Source organism: Lynx canadensis, chromosome F1, assembly GCF_007474595.2.
Source record: "Lynx canadensis isolate LIC74 chromosome F1, mLynCan4.pri.v2, whole genome shotgun sequence".
NCBI classification, from domain to species: Eukaryota; Metazoa; Chordata; class Mammalia; order Carnivora; family Felidae; genus Lynx; species Lynx canadensis.
Window position 1 is genome coordinate 23,496,618 of NC_044319.2, and position 20,575 is coordinate 23,517,192.

The window sequence follows — 20,575 nt, forward strand, 5'->3', positions numbered from 1 at the left end:
CTAGGTGAGAAACTGGGCCCATAGCTGAAGGAGTCATTTACACCTAGGTCCTCAAACAAGCCAGGCATGTGGGTGCTAGCCCCTCCCCCTCCATCCGAGCCCCCCCCCCCCCCCCCCATCCGCCCCCACCACACCCATCACTTCTCAGTTTCTGGATCTCTGCTCAAATGCCACCTCACTGTCTTCCCTGAACACCCCACTCTGTACACAATAGCCCTTCTACCTCGCCTTCATTTTTATTTATATCATTTATCATTTCCTGGCATTATTCATATATTAGTTCCTTTCGCTATTGGCTGTCTTCTTTCTTGAACAGAAGCATCAAGTGGGCAGAAAGCGTTTTACGCAGTGCTGTATCTCCAGGGCTTTCGACCAGCGTCGGCAACGTGTTAGCTGCTCAGTGAATTGTGCCGCATTCCAGACAGGGAGCCTTCTCTTTGGGGATAGTTTTCCAAGCTGCCCATGAAACTGTTCAACAGCTGAACCCAAGCTCTGCCTGTTTGTAATTCCCAAAGGATGGCTTAATCCAGGCCTTTGGAACCAGAGGATAGGCCTTTCCAGACTGACAGCACACCTTGGTCCCTCGTCTGCGAATCACATGGCTCCGTCTAGATCTTCCCCCTTTTGTATGGGCGCCACTTCCCCCATGTTCTTATTAAAATGGGCGCATCCAAAAAATCCCCGGCACAGAATAAGATACCCCAGATGTACAACACAAGATACGTAAGAATCAAGTATCTGACAAGGGGGATCACCAGAAGTGACAGACTCCAAGAGAACTGATGTGCTGAATCTTAACCATAATGTAACAGACCATCAAACTGAACTTCTGTTAAAGTTCTGGAGAGGGAAACAGCTCTCATGGGAAGAGGGAAGTAACTTATACAAAGCAATCGAAAAAGATCACAAGAAAATAAAAACAGGAACACATCTGATCATGTGGAAACAGACTTCTGCATGTCAAAAAATAACACAATGAAAAGGCACATTTCATAATGGGAAAAATACCTGTAGCATACAGTGTGTAAATAAGTTATAGGAGAAGCTCCTACCAATAATAATAAAAAAAGGACAGTAAGAGGAGATCAGTAAGAAGGATGGGTACACACTGGAAACTCATTCAGAATGGAATAAGACCAGTGAACACATAAATAGGAAAGTGGCCTGCTTCAGTCATCAAAAAATACAAATCCAATCATTTGATGGTATTGGAAAACAGTGATGCCCAATTCTTGAGAGTCCACAATGAAACGTAAATCCCAGGTTGCTGGCAGGAATGTAAAATGGTATGGTGGCTTCAAAAGGCAACTTGGTAATGTGTACTATGAGTCCAAAAAATGTTCATACCCCTTATTATAGCAATCATTGAAATCAGTATCAAAGATAAACCCCCAAATATATGTTATTTATTTATTAAAACATTTTTTAATGTTTATTCATTTTTGAGAGAGACAAAGACAGAATGCGAGTGGGTTAGGGGCAGGGAGAGAGGGAGACACAGAATCCGAAGCAGGCTCCAGGCTCTGTCAGCACAGAGCCCGACGGGGGCCCCGGCTTGAACCCACAAACTGTGAGATCATGATCTGAGCCAAAGTCGGTGGCTTAACGGACTGAGCCACCTAGGCGCCCCTCCCAAATATATGTTTTTTTAAAAAATATATGTATTGTTGCCCTGGGGCTGGAGGTGGGAAAGAGGATTGACTATAAGCAGGCAGGGGGGACCTTCCTGAGGTGATAGAGATGTTCTAGAACTGGAGGTTGGTGGTGGTTGCACAATTTGGTAAATTTACTATAAATGATTGCATTGTACATAGAAAATGAGTAAGTTTTATGGTATGTAAATTACAGCTTCATAAAGTTCTTAGGAGTGTATGTATAAATATTTTCATTGCAGCATTTTTACTAGGTGTGAAAAAACCCGCAAATATCCCAAGAAAAAAAATGGTTACCAAGGTACGGCCCATGAACACTCTGCTACCAAACACACGAACAAAACAACAGGACCAATCACCCACCGCGTCTCACACAGGCAGGTCTTTCTTGTGCACCACTGTACTTTCACACCCATTGTTCCCTTCTCTCAGACCGCCTTCCCCAGCTGTCTGCATGCAGCCACTCAGTCTTTACAATGTTGTTTCAACCTTGTATCTACAAGTGACCTTTCCCCCAGGGCTCAGGGAGAATGGGTCTCTTCCCCTCTCAGTCATCCTTCTATCCCACCACCAGGCTTTAGGGTGATTTTAACCCAAATGTTTGCCTCCCTTACTGCAGGCAGCAGGGTGGGTCTCTTATTCACCCTTGTCTTTTTGGTACTTAATGGAATCCTTGTGTGACCCACATCACAATGGTTATGAACACTTAGGCGTTTGGAGGGAGGCCGTGCTGTGTGTGTGTAGGCTGTTAAATGATGTTTTCAGGAAGTGTCTTGGGACTTTAATAAGTGAAGGAAATTGTCAACATTTTGTGAATCCCACAAGAAAAAGCAGTCCTCTTTAACAACACAGCTGAGGGGCACCTGGGTGGCTCAGTTTGTTTAGCGTCCGACTGCAGCTCAGGTTGCGATCTCCTGGTTTGTGAGTTCAAGCCCCATGTTGGGCTCTGTGCTGACAGCTCAGAGCCTGGAGTCTGCTTTGGATCCTGTGTCTCCCTCTCTCTCTCTCTGTCCCTCTCCTGCTCCCACTCTCTCTCTCTCTCTCTCTCAAAAATAAATAAACATTAAAAAATTAAAAGAGAAACAACACAGCTGACAAAGAGTAAGGTTTGAACACAAGTATCAGCAGAGACTGGGGCACAGTCTGGTTCTAAGAACAGCCTGGAACCTAGCAGAGGGCAGCAGGAATGCATGGAGGGGGAACAAAGGCTGATATCAGAATCTCACTGTTCACTACTCATCATTCTTATTTATATAAATAATACCTATGTATAAACCACAGAAGGAATCATGTCCGGTCCTCGCTCTTTTTTTTGGACAAAGCAAATGCACTTTTATATTTGGATTAAAAAATGTGCATCTGGACAGTTCAATTACAAGTGCCAATAGGAACACCAGCTCTCCTTTTTTAAAAAAAAATTAATTCCAGTATAGTTAACATACAGTGTTATGTTAGTTTCAGGTGGTTTGGCAATTCTATCCATTACCCAGGGCTCATCATGGTAAGTGTATTCTTACTCCCTTTCACCCATCTCCCTATCTACCTCCCCTCTGGTAACCATCTGTTTGTTCTCCATAATTAAGAGTCTATTTTTTGGTTTGTCTCTTTTTTTTCCCTTTGTTCTTTTGTTTTGTTTCTTAAATTCCACATATGAGTGAAATCATATGGTATTTGTCTTTATCTGACTTATTTCACCTAGCATTGTACTCTAGATCCATCCATGTTGTTGCAAATGGCAAGATTTCATTCTTTTTATGGCTGAACAATATTCCAGTGTGTGTGTGTGTGTGTGTGTGTGTGTGTGTGTGTGTGTTCCACATATTCTTTATCCATTCATCTATCCATGGACACTTATGTTGCTTCCCTATCTTGGCTACGGTAAATAATGCTACAATAAACACAGGGATGTATTTATCTGTTTGAATTAATATTTTCGTATTCTTTGGGTAAATACCCAGTAGTGCTATTACTGGATCGTAGGTAGTTATATTTTCCGCAGTGGCTGCACCAGTTTGCATTCCCAGTCTGGTTCTCTTTTTATAATATTTAGTCAGGAGTCGTAAACTCAGTCTTTGCTGTTGTCATGAAGTTCTGATTAGAAAACTTCACAGGGGCCAGGTAACTAAATACCTTAGTGAAGATTCTCATGTTTGTAGAAAGCAAGCATTAAGCTTGGTAAGAAAGCCCATTACAGAGGTTTGTTTTAAGGAGGTTTATTTCTGTCTGGAACTGTGAGTTACACTTGTCATAAAGCAGGCTCTTGTTTGCTGACTGACTGATTGACTGACTGAGTCTCCTCTCCTTGATCTCTCTGGATGACACCAGGAACCTCTGTTAGTTTCTGGCCTGTATATTATTTTGATTCTCCTACTCCCTGTGTGCTTCCTTTATATGATTCATCTTCCTCCTCTCTTCCTAATTATGGGCATCCTGAGTCTCAGTTTCTTGACTTAGCTTTGCCCCGATAGACTTCTACCCGGCTTTGTGGGACTGGCTTTCAGGTGCCAAAGAACACCTTGATTCGTGAAACATAATTGCTGCAACTGTGTTTTGGGGCAGAAATTCAGTGGGCCATCTCCTTGCTCTGCGCACCGTGTGCCCCCCCGCCCCACAAGTTTTTTTCCCCCAACCTTTTCCTCCAGGCATCACCATCCACAGGCAACCTCAGACCCATGTTTCCATGGGAATTTGGACACTTATGCTCTGTCCCTGCACCAGGAATACAGGGGCAGAAAAGCTCATTCCAAAGCTAGAGCATCTGTGAATGATGAGCTAGAAACCAGAACCCCCATGATGTGGAGGAGGCAGGAGGTGGGAAAGGGAGACAAATGGAATGAAGGCCACCCCCAGGGGCTGTTATTCCAACTTCTCTCTGCGGGGCAGGGGGCGAGAAGCAGGCACCCTCCACCCCTTCCTCAGGGCTGCAAGTGGTGGGACCTCTATCAGTCAGTGTTTCAACAGCATTTTCCCTAACAGCCCAACAACGATTTAACCACACTTTTGAGGAAATGCCAGAGAAAAGCAAGAATAATTAGCTGTGCTGTTAAAGTCTCCTCCTCCGGCTTACCTCCTTAGAAAAATCAGTCAAGGCATTAATGGCCACCTCTGTTTCTAATGAGCTTTATTCTAATTAGACTCACACATTGTGATTTCAGTCGGAAAAAAGGTCTCATTTGTAAAGAGCAGTAGGAGTGTGACAGCTTCTGTTTCTTTGACCATACACAGGAATGATCACCACGATAACAGCAGCAATGACAGCCGTCCCAGTATATCAGCTCTTCATTCCCAAGGGAGAGCGAGTATTAACTAAATGGCTGTAAAACCCCCACCAAGCGTTTGTTACACAGGAATCCTCATTCTACGAACAAAAAGGAGGACGTTTTAGAAGCTTTAAAGGCACATATTCCTTAAGCTCTTTCTGTCATCGGCACTTGGATGACTTCAGTGACGCCCCTTCCCCATGCAGAGGTGAATGGGAGTTAGAATAAGGTGGGAGGTTCCTATCTCTAGGCCATTTTGAACTGATGTCCTACAGCAGGTGTTTGGTAACTTTCTCTGTGAAGGGCCAAATAGTAAATATCTTAGGCTTTGCATTCCATACGGTCTCTGTTGCAGCTCAGCCCTACTGTTGTGAGCATGAAGGCAGCCATAGATAAAGTAGAAGAATGAGCGTGGCTGTGTTCCAATAAAACTTTATTTGTGGACACTAAAATTGGAATTTAACATACTTTTTCACATGTCAGAAAATATATCCTGCTTTCTTGCTTTTCCAAACCACTGAAATATGTAAAAACCATTGTTTGGTGAACTAGATTTGGCCCATGGGCTATACTTTGCCCACTCCTGTTCCAGAGAATAGAATTACCATCAGTGGCTAACACTGTCAAGGGTTTGGCCTTCTTCCTAGAAGCTCAAGCAACAGAGATAATTTCCATCTTGAGAGAAATGTCTCTCAAGATGGAACCAGAGTTCTCTTCTAAAATGTCATTTTACAAAATTGTTCTTATTTTACAAACAAGAAAAGCATCAAAATAAAAATTTTGCTACAATCTATCTTCCTAATAAATTGGAGACTTTCCAAGTTTCATTTAAATTTCTGTTCATATGTTATTTTTATATAGTTTCAATCCAATGATAGACACATCTTTTTTTGTTTTTTTTCCACTTAATGTTATCTTATAAAATTTTTTCCTGTTTTAACTGATTTCTTCTAATGATAAATAGATGTAACAAATTTTTGTGGAATTCTTTGTGGAAGATTTCCAGGCCATTTGATGGACTTAATTCAAAGGGATGTCTTAGTCTATTCTCAGGTGTAAGTGTTAAGATTTTTTTTTAATGTATATTTTTTTTTTTGAGAGAGAGGGAGAGAGAAAAGAGAGAGAGAGAGCGAGAGAGAGAGCGAGAGCAGGGGAGCTGCAGAGAGAAGGAGACACAGAATCCGAAGCAGGTTCCAGGTTCTGAGCTGTCAACAGAGCCCAACACGGGGCTCAAACTCATCGACCATGAGATCATGACCTGAGCCAAAGTCGTATGCTCAACTGATTGAGCCACCCAGGCTCCCCTGTAAGAGTTAAGATTTAAATACCACCCCCTCACCTCCAGGCCAGGACAACCTATTTGGTAGATTGAGCCTCATGGGTCCCCTCTAAGGTTCACTTCTTCTAGGACATAAAGCCTCATGGCTTCTCTAGGGTTCACTTCCTTGAGGACAATTGCTTTAGCAAGTTTGGGATTTCAATCCTTATGCCTCTTGACAAAGATGTGTCTTCCAGACAAACTCTTTAGAGCTCTCTGTTCAGAACTAATCGCTTATACCCCAGAATGTACATTGAACATGGCTGGGGGTTTGGGGAGACTAAGCACCCACTTCCTTTCCTTACAGCTTTTAACTGAGAACAGTCTGAAGGAGTCAGATGGGACTGAGCTCTCTTGCTGGGTTAGAGAACCCCATCATGCCCCCCACCCCCAACTGTCTCACCCCTGAGGCCCTATGGATGGATGGTGATGGTGACTGACCCAGTCAGTCACAGATGGAGAGAGTGGAGGACGTTTGCCCCTTACTGCTCACAAGCTAGAAGACGAGAGAGAGTGTGAAAGGTGGGTTCCTTTCCTTCCTCCCTACAGAGAGGAGCGACCTTATTTGTTGGATCAGTGCTCACCACCCCTTCCCTTTCTCTTTGCTTTCAGAATAGGAAGCACATGCATTTGGCCAGGAAGGGAACCACGGCTACTGATGGGAGGTCCCTGCCTATAAAAGGTGGAAAAGAGTGGATTAGCCAGATATGAGCGGACCAATGAGGAATGGGTGTCCTGGGCCCAGGGATGGGGAGAACATGTCTGTGTGGCTTCCCTCCTCATTTAGGACATGGCTAAGGTGGCCGAGCTGCACCCTGAAAGAGAAGGAAAAGCAGGGTCCTTGGGACTTCATTATGGATCCTGAGGGTCCCACTGGCGTGATGAACCTAATGCATTTCTTGGGAATGAGCCTTTTGCAAGGATGACAACTGAAGGAGGCCCACAGGACACATGACAGACGGGGGCAAGCAGAACTGACTGGATTTGTAGGGACTGTTTATCCTGATGCAAAGCTCTGATTAAATTAAAGATTGTCACACATTTGGCCAATTGGCCAATAAGCAAAACCATGAACAGAAGTCAACTGCATCTCTGATCATAACTATCAGAATCCTTGGAAGTAGTGATGCCAACTGAAGTCTAAACCAGGAGCATTTCAGGTGACTTAGAGCATTGCTTGGTGCCTGGATCTTAGTGCTTCTTGAAGCTTTTCTTCCACTGGGATGCAGTGGAAGATGTGAGCAAGGCCAGTGACCAGCATGTAATCAGATTTTTTTCCACCACATGTTTTGTCACATATTCCTGTTTTCATAGGCTTCTGTTCATTTTGAGAAATTTAAAGGACACAGAAAAGTAGAAAGAATGTAACAAACACTGTATTTCTATCATGCGGACATAAGAAGCAGTGATATTTTGGAGCGCTTGGGTGGCTCAGTTGGTTGAGCGTCCGACTTCGGCTCAGGTCATGATCTCACGGTTTGTGGGTTCGAGCCCCGCGTCGGGCTCTGTGCTGACAGCCTGGAGCCTGCTTCGGATTCTGTGTCTCCCTGTCTCTCTGCCCCTCCCCTGCTCATGCTCTGTCTCTGTCTCAAAAATAAATAAAACATTAAAAAAAATTAAAAAAAAAAAAAGAAGCAGTGATATTTTGTGATATTTGCTGCTGGCTCCCACCCTCCCAGATGGAAGTGCCACCCAGTCCTGGGCTCCTTTCCCATCCCCAGGGGCAAGCAGGGTCATGGGAATAGTATGTATTCTTCCAGCCCATTTCTGATACTCTAGTGTTCATATCATATTCTTACTATATCAAATAAATTATACTTTATATGTATATGTATGTTTAAACATATAACAGATGTAAATACATTCCAGTTATAAATATATCATGTAAAAATATACCATACTAATGTGTGCATACACACCGTGTGTGTGTGTGTGTGTGTGTGTGTGTGTGTGTATCACTACATGGTATATAGCTGGTGCTTCATAAATACTTGCTTAATGCCCATCTATAAACAACGTACGGTATTTTCACTTTTTTTTTGGTTAAAGTTTATTTATTTTTGAGGGAGAGAGTGTGAGCAGGGGAGAGGCAGAGAGAGAATCCCAAGCAGGTTCCGGGATGTCAGCACAGAGCCTGATTCAGGGCTCAAACCCACAAACTGCGATATCATGACCTAAGATGAAATCACGAGTCAGATGCTTAACCGACTGAGCCACCCAGGCACCTTTATTTTCACATTTTTAAATTGGCATCATATCATACCATTTTCATCATTCTGCATATTCCTCTGTTCACTTAATAATACGGTTTCATACTGGCACAAAAACAGACACTCAGATCAATGGAACAAAATAGAGAACCCAGAAATGGACCCACAAACATATGGGCAACTAATCTTTGACAAAGCAGGAAAGAATATCCAATGGAATAAAGACAGTCTTGTCAGCAAGTGGTGCTGGGAAAACTGGACAGCAACATGCAGAAGAATGAACCTGGACCACTTTCTTACACCAGACACAAAAATAAACTCAAAATGGATGAAAGACCTCAATGTAAGAAAGGAAGCCATCAAAATCCTTGCGGAGAAAGCAGGTAAAAACCTCTTTGATCTTGGCTGCAGCAACTTCTTATGCAACACGTCTCCAGAGGCAAGGGAAACAAAAGCAAAAAAGAACTACTGGGACCTCATCAAAATAAAAAGCTTCTGCACAGTGAAGGAAACAATCAGCAAAACTAAAAGGCAACCGACAGAATGGGAGAAGATATTTGCAAACGACATATCAGATAAAGGGTTAGTACCCAAAATCTATAAAGAACTTACCAAACTCAACACCCAAAAAACAAATAATCCAGTGAAGAAATGGGCGAAGAATAGACACTTCTCTAAGGAAGACATCCAGATGGCCAACCGACACATGAAAAAATGCCCAACATCACTCATCAGGGAAATACAAATCAAATGAGATACCACAATGAGATACCACCTCACACCTGTCAGAATGGCTAACATTAACAACTCAGGCAACAACAGATGTTGGCGAGGATGTGGAGAAAGAGGATCTCTTTTGCACTGCTTGTGGGAATGCAAACTGGTGCAGCCACTCTGGAAAACAGTATGGAGGCTCCTCAAAAAATTAAAAACAGAACTACCCTACAACCCAGCAATTGCGCTACTAGGTATTTATTCAAGGGGTACAGGTATGCTGTTTCAAAGGGACACATGCACCCCAATGTTTATAGCAGCACTATCCACAATAGCCAAAGTATGGAAAGAGCCCAAATGTCCATCGATGGATGAATGGATAAAGAAGACGTGGTATATATATAATGGAGTATTACTCGGCAATCAAAAAGAATGAAATCTTGCCCTTTGCAACTACGTGGATGGAACTAGAGGGTATTATGCTAAGTGAAATTAGTCAGTCAAAGAAAGTCAAATATCATATGACTTCACTCATATGAGGACTTTAAGACACAGAACATATGAACACAAGGGAAGGGAAGCAAAAATAATCCAAAAACAGGGAGGGGGACAAAACATAAGAGACTGTTAAATACAGAGAACAAACAGAGGGTTACCAGAGGGGTTGTGGGAGGGGGGATGGGCTAAATGGATAAGGGGCATTAAGGAATCTACTCCTGAAATCACTGTTGCACTATATGCTAACTTGGATGTAAATTTAAAAAATAAAATAAAATAAAATAAAATAAAATAAAATAAAATAAAATAATAAAATAAAATAATATGGTTTCAAATCTATCAGTCCATGTATATACCTGATTCATTTCTTTTGAACTGCTGTATAATATTGCACTGTAGATTCCTACAGTTCAGTCTATTCATTCTTCTAGAGGTGGACACTTAGGCTGCTTCCAGTTCATTCATTCTTTCTTTTTGCTATCAAACACAGAATGCTGCAGTGAACTTTATTGTACAGATGTAAAAGTAATTTCAAGCATGCAGACCCAGAGGTTTAATTGATGGTTTTTATTGGTTTGTATTAATTCTACTTCTTTATATATTCCAGCTACAGATCCTTTCAATGTTTTAAGTGTTGCAATTATATTCTAGGGGTGCCTCGGTGGCTCAGTCGGTTGACTCTTGGTTTTGGCTCAGGTCACGATCTCACAGTTTGTGGGTTTGAGCCCCACATCAGGGTCTGCACTGATAGCATGAAGCCTGCTTGGGATTCTCTCTCTTTCTCTCTCTCAAAATAAATAAATAAATTTTAAAAGCAAATATATTCCAAACTAGTTCACTAGAAGGTCTGGATTTGGGGATTATGAGGGTCATTCATAAGGGGGGCACTGATCCATGATAATTACCTGGATCCTTGTGCCTATCTTCAGTTTGTTAAGAACCCAGAATGGAGGCAGGGTATGATTAAATATCTCCAAACCTCCAGCAACTAATTTTGGGAATATGAGTTTAAAGAATTTTGGTATTCCTCTTTTGAATCTGTTTAGGGAAATGGGATTAAATGAGGGTAATCTAGAATTGCCTGCTCCAAGAATGCCTTCTCTAGGAATGAAACAGAATATGTTTCCACTCAACAGAACTTCAAAGAGAGGAATAAATATCCATAAATGACAAGATTATCTCAGAATAAAACTTTTCAAGAAATATACAGAACATAGTATGCTTCATAATTCTTTCCCAAATGATATAAATGGACATATGTCATTCTTTGCTACAGAGGGTTCATAATACTAGTGGGAATTTTAAAGAGTTGGGGGCAATCTAAAGTTCCTCTTAACTTGAAATTTTATGCTTCTAGAAGTTCCCTAAAGGCAAGAATCCAACTTTTTTTTTTTTTTTAATTTTTTTTTTTTCAACGTTTATTTATTTTTGGGACAGAGAGAGACAGAGCATGAACGGGGGAGGGGCAGAGAGAGAGGGAGACACAGAATCGGAAACAGGCTCCAGGCTCCGAGCCATCAGCCCAGAGCCTGACGCGGGGCTCGAACTCACGGACCGCGAGATCGTGACCTGGCTGAAGTCGGACGCTTAACCGACTGCGCCACCCAGGCGCCCCAAGAATCCAACTTTTAAATTATGCACCTCCTACTGGCCCCTGACTCATTTCTGGATCCAGAGAACACATCCCAGATATGCTCATCAAATGAATCAAGAGAAGCCAATCTTATCATTTTAATGATTTCTGGGGAGACCCCTTTTCCTAACTTGTTGTGGTTTTTGTTGCTATCACAAGCATTTTGTGGCAGGTATTACTATTTGCAAAAGCAAGTTTTTAAAAAATCTGTAAGAGTTAAAAAAGAAGGAAACTTCCAGACACGAAAAATATATATAGGGATCCAGCTGTACCCAGGCCACTGACTCACTGACTCATTCTGTAATCACAGCTCAGAAGCTAGCACGAGGCTATTTAATGGCTCTAAAAATGTTCACATGAATCTAATTCCTTAACATGTATATACCACAGGAGGCAGGCTGGTCAGTGCACTGGAGAGTGCACTAACACTCTACCTATAAGGAGAGACATCTCTACCACAGGCAGGCACTTTTGCTCAAGGGAGATTCAAGCTGTTAAATTCTGCATTTTTAGTTTCAGGTTTAGCCCCTCGCAACCCCCCTCAATTTCAACAAATAGCCTTGATGATGAGGATACAAACAACTTCAACCAAAATAAGAGCTACCGATCACAGAGCGCATTTCAAACTCTCTGCTAGAGACTCTTTGGTGAATGATCTTGAATTTCCCAGACAAGTTGGTATTATTATGCAAATTTGTTTGGTGGCGAACCAGAGGTTCAGAAAGGTTAAACAATTAGCCTGGGGTCACACAGCTAAGACTAGAGATGGCCCTCAGATCTGGCCCAGGTTGGAAGCACAGGTTCTTTCTCTTACCTGGTGCTGCTTCGTTCCTCGACCTCTCTCAGTCCAGGTCTCGGCATTGTCTCCGCTGTCTACCTGCTCTGCTGTTCTTTGTTAAGAACACTTCCAATCTTGCTGAGCCCTCTGCTGGAGGAGTCTGCCTGACCACACCTCCTTCCTTTGTAGGCTTTCACTTCTGCTAAGCCCACTTGTCTTATTTGTGCCATGCTCTCATTCAACAAGATTAGTAAGTATCTGTTCAGTCCCAGGCCCTGTGCTAGGTTCTGAAGAAACAAAGACAAATGAGACCCAATTCTTATCCTAAGGAAACTCCCTGTTTAATTCTTTGAGTCCTTTTAGAGACTCGTACACAAAAAAGCAGCAGTCATAGAGGTTGGCACCCTCTCTATCTCAGCAAACTCTCTGTAGGGCTAGGACAATGCCCGCGGCTGCTGAACGCAGTGAGTGGAAAGGCCATGGAGAGGAAGGGAAACAGCCTGAGAAGAGGACAGGAAGGAGAAACCGAATGGGCACAAGGGAATGACACACACCAGTGTCACCGTCTTTCTGTTCTGAATGGTACCTCCCCTGGCCTAAGTACTGCACCCACAGCAACATGACACCATCCACGGATCGTGCCCCACATTACCGTGGGGTTCAGAGCACTGCTGGCCACACTTCATTCATTAAAATGGAATGGTTCTTTTTTTTAATTTTTTTTTAACATTTTATTTATTTTTGAGACAGAGAGAGACAGAGCATGAACGGGGGAGGGGCAGAGAGAGAGGGAGACACAGAATCGGAAACAGGCTCCAGGCTCTGAGCCATCAGCCCAGAGCCCAACGCGGGGCTCGACCTCGCGGACCGCGAGATCGTGACCTGGCTGAAGTCGGACGCTTAACCGACTGCGCCACCCAGGCGCCCCTAAAATGGAATGGTTCTTATTTGCATTCCTGTACTACGCTGTTCTGGACTCTGAACTCTTCTCCTCGGCTGCTCCCTAAAGAGCCAGGCCGACAGCACCTCAAGAACTCTCTGGGGGCGCCTGGGTGGCGCAGTCGGTTAAGCGTCCGACTTCAGCCAGGTCACGATCTCACGGTCCGTGAGTTCGAGCCCCACGTCAGGCTCTGGGCTGATGGCTCAGAGCCTGGAGCCTGCTTCCGATTCTGTGTCTCCCTCTCTCTGCCCCTCCCCCATTCATGCTCTGTCTCTCTCTGTCCCCCAAAAAATAAATAAACGTTGAAAAAAAAATTAAAAAAAAAAAAAAAAAAGAACTCTCTGAACATCAAGCCCTCCGGAGAAAAGAAAGTGAGCAGAGACTGTGTGTGCTGCATGTCTTCCAGATCTGTCACCTCTCTTCTCTTCCTTGGCTGCACTGTCTATTACTCTCAGCTACCTGGGAGTGCTAGGATGGGAGCCCAGAGCGTGCGCACCCTTTGCCAGTGGTTCCTACACCAACATCATCACCACGACTCTTCAGTACGGAGAAAAACAAAACAGGACTGAGTCACATCCTTAGTCTTGTAATTATAGCTTTACATTGGCTGATGTATGAGGAAAGGTACATACAGGAGAGAGAGCAGAAGAGGCAGAGGGATGAAGGGAAAGGAAACACAAGGAAGGGTCTGGTTATTAGCAAAAGCAAGGCCACACTATGCTTAGCATGGAGCAAGACATTGCTTACTGAAATGCTACTGGCAGCCCAGCCCACTTCCAAAGTATACATGCCAGCATGGGCCTCTCCGGCAGTGTTGAGGGCTGTTGAGGGTCTTGGTTGTTACCAGAAGAGAAAGCGAGAAGGGAGGTACACCCTATGATTTCCTCTGCACACACGGGCAGGCTGTGCCACATTCCTGAGGATTGGAGACAACAGTCCCATGTTTCTCAACTATTGGGCACTGAGGAGGCCCTCAAACCCACCACCAAGGAGTAAAACCTGTCATCAGCTGTGCCTCTCAAACATTGTATGTGATTCTACAGCAGCTGTGAGGTCACACAGTCCACTCAGAGTTTGTAATTACAAGCCTGACCCTGTCTTCACCGGGTGAAAAGCAAACACCTTCTGATCAAGACATGGTTCACACTGAGCTGATGTTAATATTAAGAGGAGGAGCCCTGGAATAAATTGATAAATGCAGACCTGCTCTCTTACCAACTAGGTTAGTTTTGGGGCCAAGGGAATCAGGCCACTCCAGGAATGCAAACATTTTCTAAGTGTGAATGCCTTTTTAATAAAAGATGTACAGATCTACAGACGAACATCTTTTAAAATCAGCTGATTTTAAATCCCAGACTGTTCTTTCTCAGACATTTCCCTAAAATGCTACAATGAATAGTGCCAGTCAACGGTGGTAGTCTCAAGCTCACACAGGAATAAGTGAGATGACACACTAGGTATGCTGGTGGCTCAGCCTTGGGGGTGAAGTACTTTCAGCTACTTTTGAGAAGAAGGAAGGAAAGTACGAAAAAAAGGAGAATGGCTTTGCATGGGAATTATCTGCACTCAGTTTTCTAATCTTTAAATTAAAAAAAAATTTGTTAATGTTTATTTATTTTGAGAGAGAGAGAGAAAGAGAGAGAGAGAGAGAGAAAGAGAGAAAGAGAGAGAGAGAGAAAGAGAGAGAGAGAGAGCATGATCAGGGAAGGGGCAGAGAGAGGGAGACACAGAACTTGAAGCAGGCTCCAGGGTCTGAGCTGTCCACCCAGAGCCTGACGTGGGGCTCGAACTCACAAACTGTGAGATCATGACCTGAGCCAAAGTTGGATGCTCAACTGACTGAGCGACCTAGGAGCCCTAGTCTTCTAATCTTTAAAACCAGACGTCTATGTGGATCATTGCTGATAAGGTTCAAGGGTGCAAATGGGCCCCGGATTTGAGGGAAGCACATCAATCATATGAATCATAAAGAAATCCACAGGTTCTTGGCCTGGGGCTCAGGGATAGGCTCCAGGGAACTACACAACTCTGACATTTGACTTAAGAAATTAGTGTATATGATATCATGTGCATTAAAAAAAAGACGTTTATTCTGAGAGAGAGAGGAGAGAGCGAGTGTGTGTGTGTGTGTGTGCGTAGGGGACGGGGAGAGCCAGACTCCCAAGCAGGCTCCATGCTGCCAGCACAGAGCCCAACATGGGGCTCAATCTCACCAACTGTGAGATCATGACCTGAGTCGAAATCAAGAGTCTGATGCTTAACCAACTGAGCCACCCAGGCACCACTAATGTACATTTTTATAGGGAGACTCTTTATCACTTTTACCAGATTCCAAAAAGATACTCACCACCAACAAAGTTTACAATTTTGCTTGAGAAAAACTAACCAGATGCATGTGGTACTGTACTGAGATATTCTTTATTTAATATAAAGGTGTTAGTGCGCCTGGGTGGCTCAGTCGGTTAAGCGTCTGACTTCAGCTTAGGTCACGAACCCATGGTTTGTGAGTCTGAGCCCGCATCTGGGTCTGCACTGACAGTGCAGGGCCTGCTTGGGATTTTCTCTCTCTCTCCCTCTCTCTGCCCTTCCCCCACTCTCTCTCTCTCTCTCTCTCTCTGTCAAAATAAATTATATATATATATGTGTATATATATATATATATATACGCGTGTATATATATATATATATATATATATATATATTATATAGACACCCAGAGGTATCTCGTGGGGGGAGGGCAACAGACTCCTTGGTCATCAGCTATTCTTATATCCTCATAAAGGAAATATATATACTTGTTTTTGCCTAGAGAAGATACTATAATTCCTATGAATACATGTATTTACTTGTTTTGCTTCTAACAATTAAACCCAAATGTATAGAAGAAAGCATATCTTAAAATCTTATGTGATCTGTATTTGGTAGTATACTCAGAATCTCCTCCATGGGGCCAACTTTTAATAATCTAGATACCTTCTTTCTCCTCTAAATACAATGAAAAACTAGAATTTAAAATCATTACCTTGCTCTGCAGTAAACTGTCATTTTCTCTAAGTTGCAAAATTAGACAAATGTCACCACTTCACATAAGGTTCAGGAGTCTGTGAACTGTCAGGCAAAACAACCATAGATTCCAATGGAATCAGTTAGATATCCGTGTAAAAAATAATGAGGTAAAAACAAATGAGGTGCCCCTGTTGTTTCAGAGGATTTTTACTCTCCAAAAAGGAAATGCAAAAGTAAATCAATCAAACAGAGCTCTTTGGAACTCTCCCTGCTCTCTGTCAAAAGCTCTCCCTTGGTTATCTCCAGATGAAACTCAGCGTCCTGGCCTCCTAACACACCACCAGAGCACCTGAAATGGTACCAAGTGTCCAAGAAGCTGTCCTGATTGCCTGGTTAATGGACCTCAAGTTTTAATAACTGACCCCACAGACACCTGTGTTCAGAACAGGAGGACCTGGCTCATAGTGACAATTGTGTGCTGATGGCAGAGAGTCCGATGTGGGTTCAGCTTGAACTCAAGGCACGATGAGATCACGACCTAAGCTCAAGTTGGATGCTTAACCGACTGAGCCACCCAGGTGTCCCAAGTTAGCTTTTTTAAATGTATTTTTGCAACTTTCTTCTCTTTGCCACCACTACTTAGAAAATGCTGGTCCAGCTGCGGTGCAAAGGTAAACTGCACCTCGGCACCATGATCACCTCTGAATGAGAGCAGTCCAAATTTAAGTTTCACTAGAAATATTATACCACCTAATAGTCCTAGTTTATTTTTTTAAAGTTTATTCATCTTGAGAGAAGACATGAGCGGGGAAGGGGCAGAGAGAAAGGAGAGAGCGAGAATCCCAAGCAGGCTCCGTACCATCAGAGTGGAGACCAATGTGGGGCTCGAACTCACGAACCACAAGATTATGCCCGGAGCCTACGTTGGAGGCTCAACCAACTGGGCCACCCAGACGCGTCCCTAGTTTCTTTATTCTAATGGTACTTTTACATCTATCTTGAGAGAGCAGAGATTTCTTTTGGTGTCAAGAGTTGAAGGGTAAATTGAAACCACATCCTGCAGACATTCAATAAATACAAAAGAAGAATCAAGGAAGAGCAGGTTTAAATCTCCCCACATTCAGTCAATTTTACTTCTTATCAGTTTAAGGAAGAAAAAGCAATTTCTGGACATTTTGAGAGAGATTAAATCTCAAAACTCAAGCTCTCTTAGAATGACTCCAATTTTCAGCATGAAGCTCTGAGTTTTTTTGTTTTTTTAAATCAGCCCTAGGAAACCTACAGAACAGATCTGAGTTGCATGTATAGTTAGTTGTCCCCATGTTAACTTGTACCAAAGAAATACCTAACAATGGTGAAAAGTCAGGAGAATAATTTGTAAGAACCCAACTTCCAATTTGGGCTATATAAAATATGGTGAGGATTGTATTAAGCCAAACGCATATATTAAGGAGGAACATTTTAACTTTGGAGGCTCAATGGTCAAATAGTACACAGAACAGCATGTTCACAATATTCAGAAGGGTGAATTTTAGATAAGAGGGAAGAAACAGGAAAGCTTGGTTCAGAGCAGACAGAAAATTCCACTAGACATCTAGAACTGGGTGCATGTCACAGGTTATATAAAAGCTCTTCTTCAGATATAAATGTATTTTATAGGGAGAATACTGTTTATGTTGAGTCTACAAATGTTCCTTTGTCCAGGGACGGTTCTATCCAACAAATGATCAAGTTATGCACTTTGCTTTTGTTGTGTTAGACACGTCATTACCCTGGATGCAAAAGGAAAAAGGGAAATCGGATTTCAGATGGAAACAATGAATTCCAGTTGTGAGTGCAAGGAGGTAGAATTTCTATTATGGAAACACACCAGAAAGGGATTAGATCATCTTAAATGCCTTGTCTGTAAGGGTTTGTAAATTTTGTTTAAAAAGATAACTTACTATTCAGGTTTTGGTTTTTACAGACTAACTCTGACTACTAAGATCTTTTTATTGCCAAAAAGCTAGTGGAGGAAAAAAATCCAAATAAACTGAGAAAGAAAAGATCTTCACCATTACAGTGGGAATGAAATATTTATTTTATGCCTTTCTTTATTAAAACAAATGCTATTGACACCTTAAACAGGTTTTGAACCAATACATGAAACTTGGTAATTATTCCCAGATGAAGTTTTCAACCTAAAAAGTCATATGTGAGCCAGGATTTCACTAATAATAAAAAAAAATTACATGCAAATCAGTATTTATGTATAGCCAAGTGATACTATGCATTAAAGTACCATTTTAATTCATCACCCATCTCTACCTTTCACATTGGTAACATCTGCTGGTCTTGTAATGGTGCATTAGAAGATTATACAATTATTCTTTAAGGAGGTCCATTTCAGAATGGGGTCTGCTGCTGAAATACTGGTGAATTTAAGCTCTTCTTCATTATTTTCCATTGAGTGATATGTATCATAACTTAGGAATTTGTGAACAAATGCTCAGATAAAAGGGCCACAAAATGTAAAAAATAAAAATAAACATGGAAAAAATTCAAAGGCAAAACTGGCCTATGATGCCTTAACCACAGTTGTGCTATGTTCTGAATTTAGGATTGTACTCTTCTTCAGAACAAGGTTTTCAAATGACAGTACTCAGATTTATAACTTCAGTATTTAAATTCACCCCCTGCGGTGATGCATTTAAATTCTGCAAGTCTGCAAGTAAGCCTTTAATTGTTACCATCTTCCATACTTCATTCAGTTGATTAGCATATGGCACTCTGAGATCCTAAGTATGGGTTCAATTTTCCACACAGATCTTCTTGTCATTGTAAAACGCACACACTCCTAGAGAAGCAACTTGGGAGTCTCGGCTTTGGAGTGAGGCAGATGTGGGCTGAAATTCCAACTGGACCACTACCAGCCTTGCAAACCTTGGTAAGTTATTCAAATATTCTGAGCCTTAGTTTCCTTGTCTGTAAAAGGAAGATAAAACCTGTCTCAGAGCCATGTCCCTGAGGTCGGTATTGACTGTAACAGGTTTGCGATGTTTGTAGGAGAACTCAGAGCAGTGTCAGGTATACAGCAGACATTCCGTAAGTTCTAGCAGGTACTAAGAACCTTCTTGCCTGCAGTCTGAAGCGAGAGCAAGGCATCACGTGCAGACAATGTGCACTGAGAGCAATGTTCTGTCTCTAGGCAAAGGCTCTTACTAGCACTGCTAGACCCTATCTGGCCCTACACACTTTAATTAATGGTCAACAAGCCGAGAATCTTGGATGCTCTGGTATACGTTAAACATTCTCACAGTCACATTTTGTGTGTGTGGCAGGGGGAGGGGGCTTCTTTTAACTCTCTACCCATACTCTTACAGGAACAGCTTTGCAACACAGAAACCAGAACATTATTACCTTAACTCATGAGGCAGTTAGCATATTTCCCTTGAAACAAGGAATTTATTTTTACTTCTTACCTTTTCAATTTTTTCATCCAGCATTCTGAAGAATTCTTGTTGGCTTTCAGAGATGTGCATGCTAAAAAAAAACCAGAGAGTAGTTAAGTGCGTATTTCAATGTTTTCTTAAACCCAGCTCCCTCGAATGAAAAACGCTGAGTCCCTAGACTTTGAGGCAGACATTTATTTATTGCCGACTTTTCCACTGAGATAGTCTGAAGTCATATTAAGGATAAATGCCATTACAGTAATCCTCTAAATGTGTTGCATAAAAGTCTACGAGTTCCTATGATTTAAGAAATACAATTTCTTTTCAACGTACATGTTATTTATAGTGATGTTACTGGGAGGTGTGTGCCAAATGATTTCTTCAGATACACATTTGTTAAAAAAAAAAAGGCGTAGCCAAGCAGTACATGGCATATTTCACACTGTGTGTAACTGGAAAAAGAAAATATATCCAAGTTGTTATGGTGAAATGTGTATTTTATAAAGACTGGTATTTAGCATGGTATTCAGCTGAGCATAGAGGTGTGGGCTGGCAGCAAACAGGCAAAGAACTTGACATTGTCCCTGAACGCTTTGTGCAGTGGTGACGGCCAATGCACCTTTTGGGAAGTGCAATTCCACTGGGATGTGGGAGTGCGTCAGGAAGCATATCTGAGTAGCGCTTGCCCTGTGTGCTTGCTTGTCTAATGCTATTTAACAGCCTACTTAGTCAGACGGACACAGTTTGGGGCGGGGGGAGACAAAACAGAAGAAGGTAAGGAGAACAGAGGAGAATCACAGATGGGAAGTACGTGGGGAGGAAAACGTCTTGGAGGCAACATGGTCTTAATGACAGGAAATAGGTGTAGGTGGTCCAAGGAGGTTCAGGATTCTGGGCTAAGAGACACATCACTCAACGCGCTTCTTTCACTGTTAGTGCTTACTTGTTGCAGTGGCTGGGGGTGGGGGGAGGGGTGGCTCTGGAATAGCTCCTTCCTTTCAAGTCTCGGTGTAGGGGACAGCCCACCTGACATATCCCTTAGCACTATGCCTCCTCCTTTAGGGGCCGCAGAGAATGGCACAAGGGACCCCACACCCTTCAGGCCTCCAATGACAGATAATGGGGCTTGAAGGAG

At 42.6% G+C, this 20,575-nt stretch overlaps 1 protein-coding gene across 1 annotated transcript in view; it reads right to left on the reverse strand.

Moving 5' to 3' along the window:
* Positions 1–20,575, reverse strand: part of CF1H1orf21 (chromosome F1 C1orf21 homolog) — a 156,206-nt gene that overhangs the window by 13,559 nt on the left and 122,072 nt on the right. Inside the window, exon 4 of the mRNA XM_030302345.1 lies at positions 19,471–19,531. Within this exon, the coding sequence (XP_030158205.1) occupies positions 19,471–19,531 (61 nt within the window). The remainder of the gene's footprint in view (positions 1–19,470; positions 19,532–20,575) is intronic.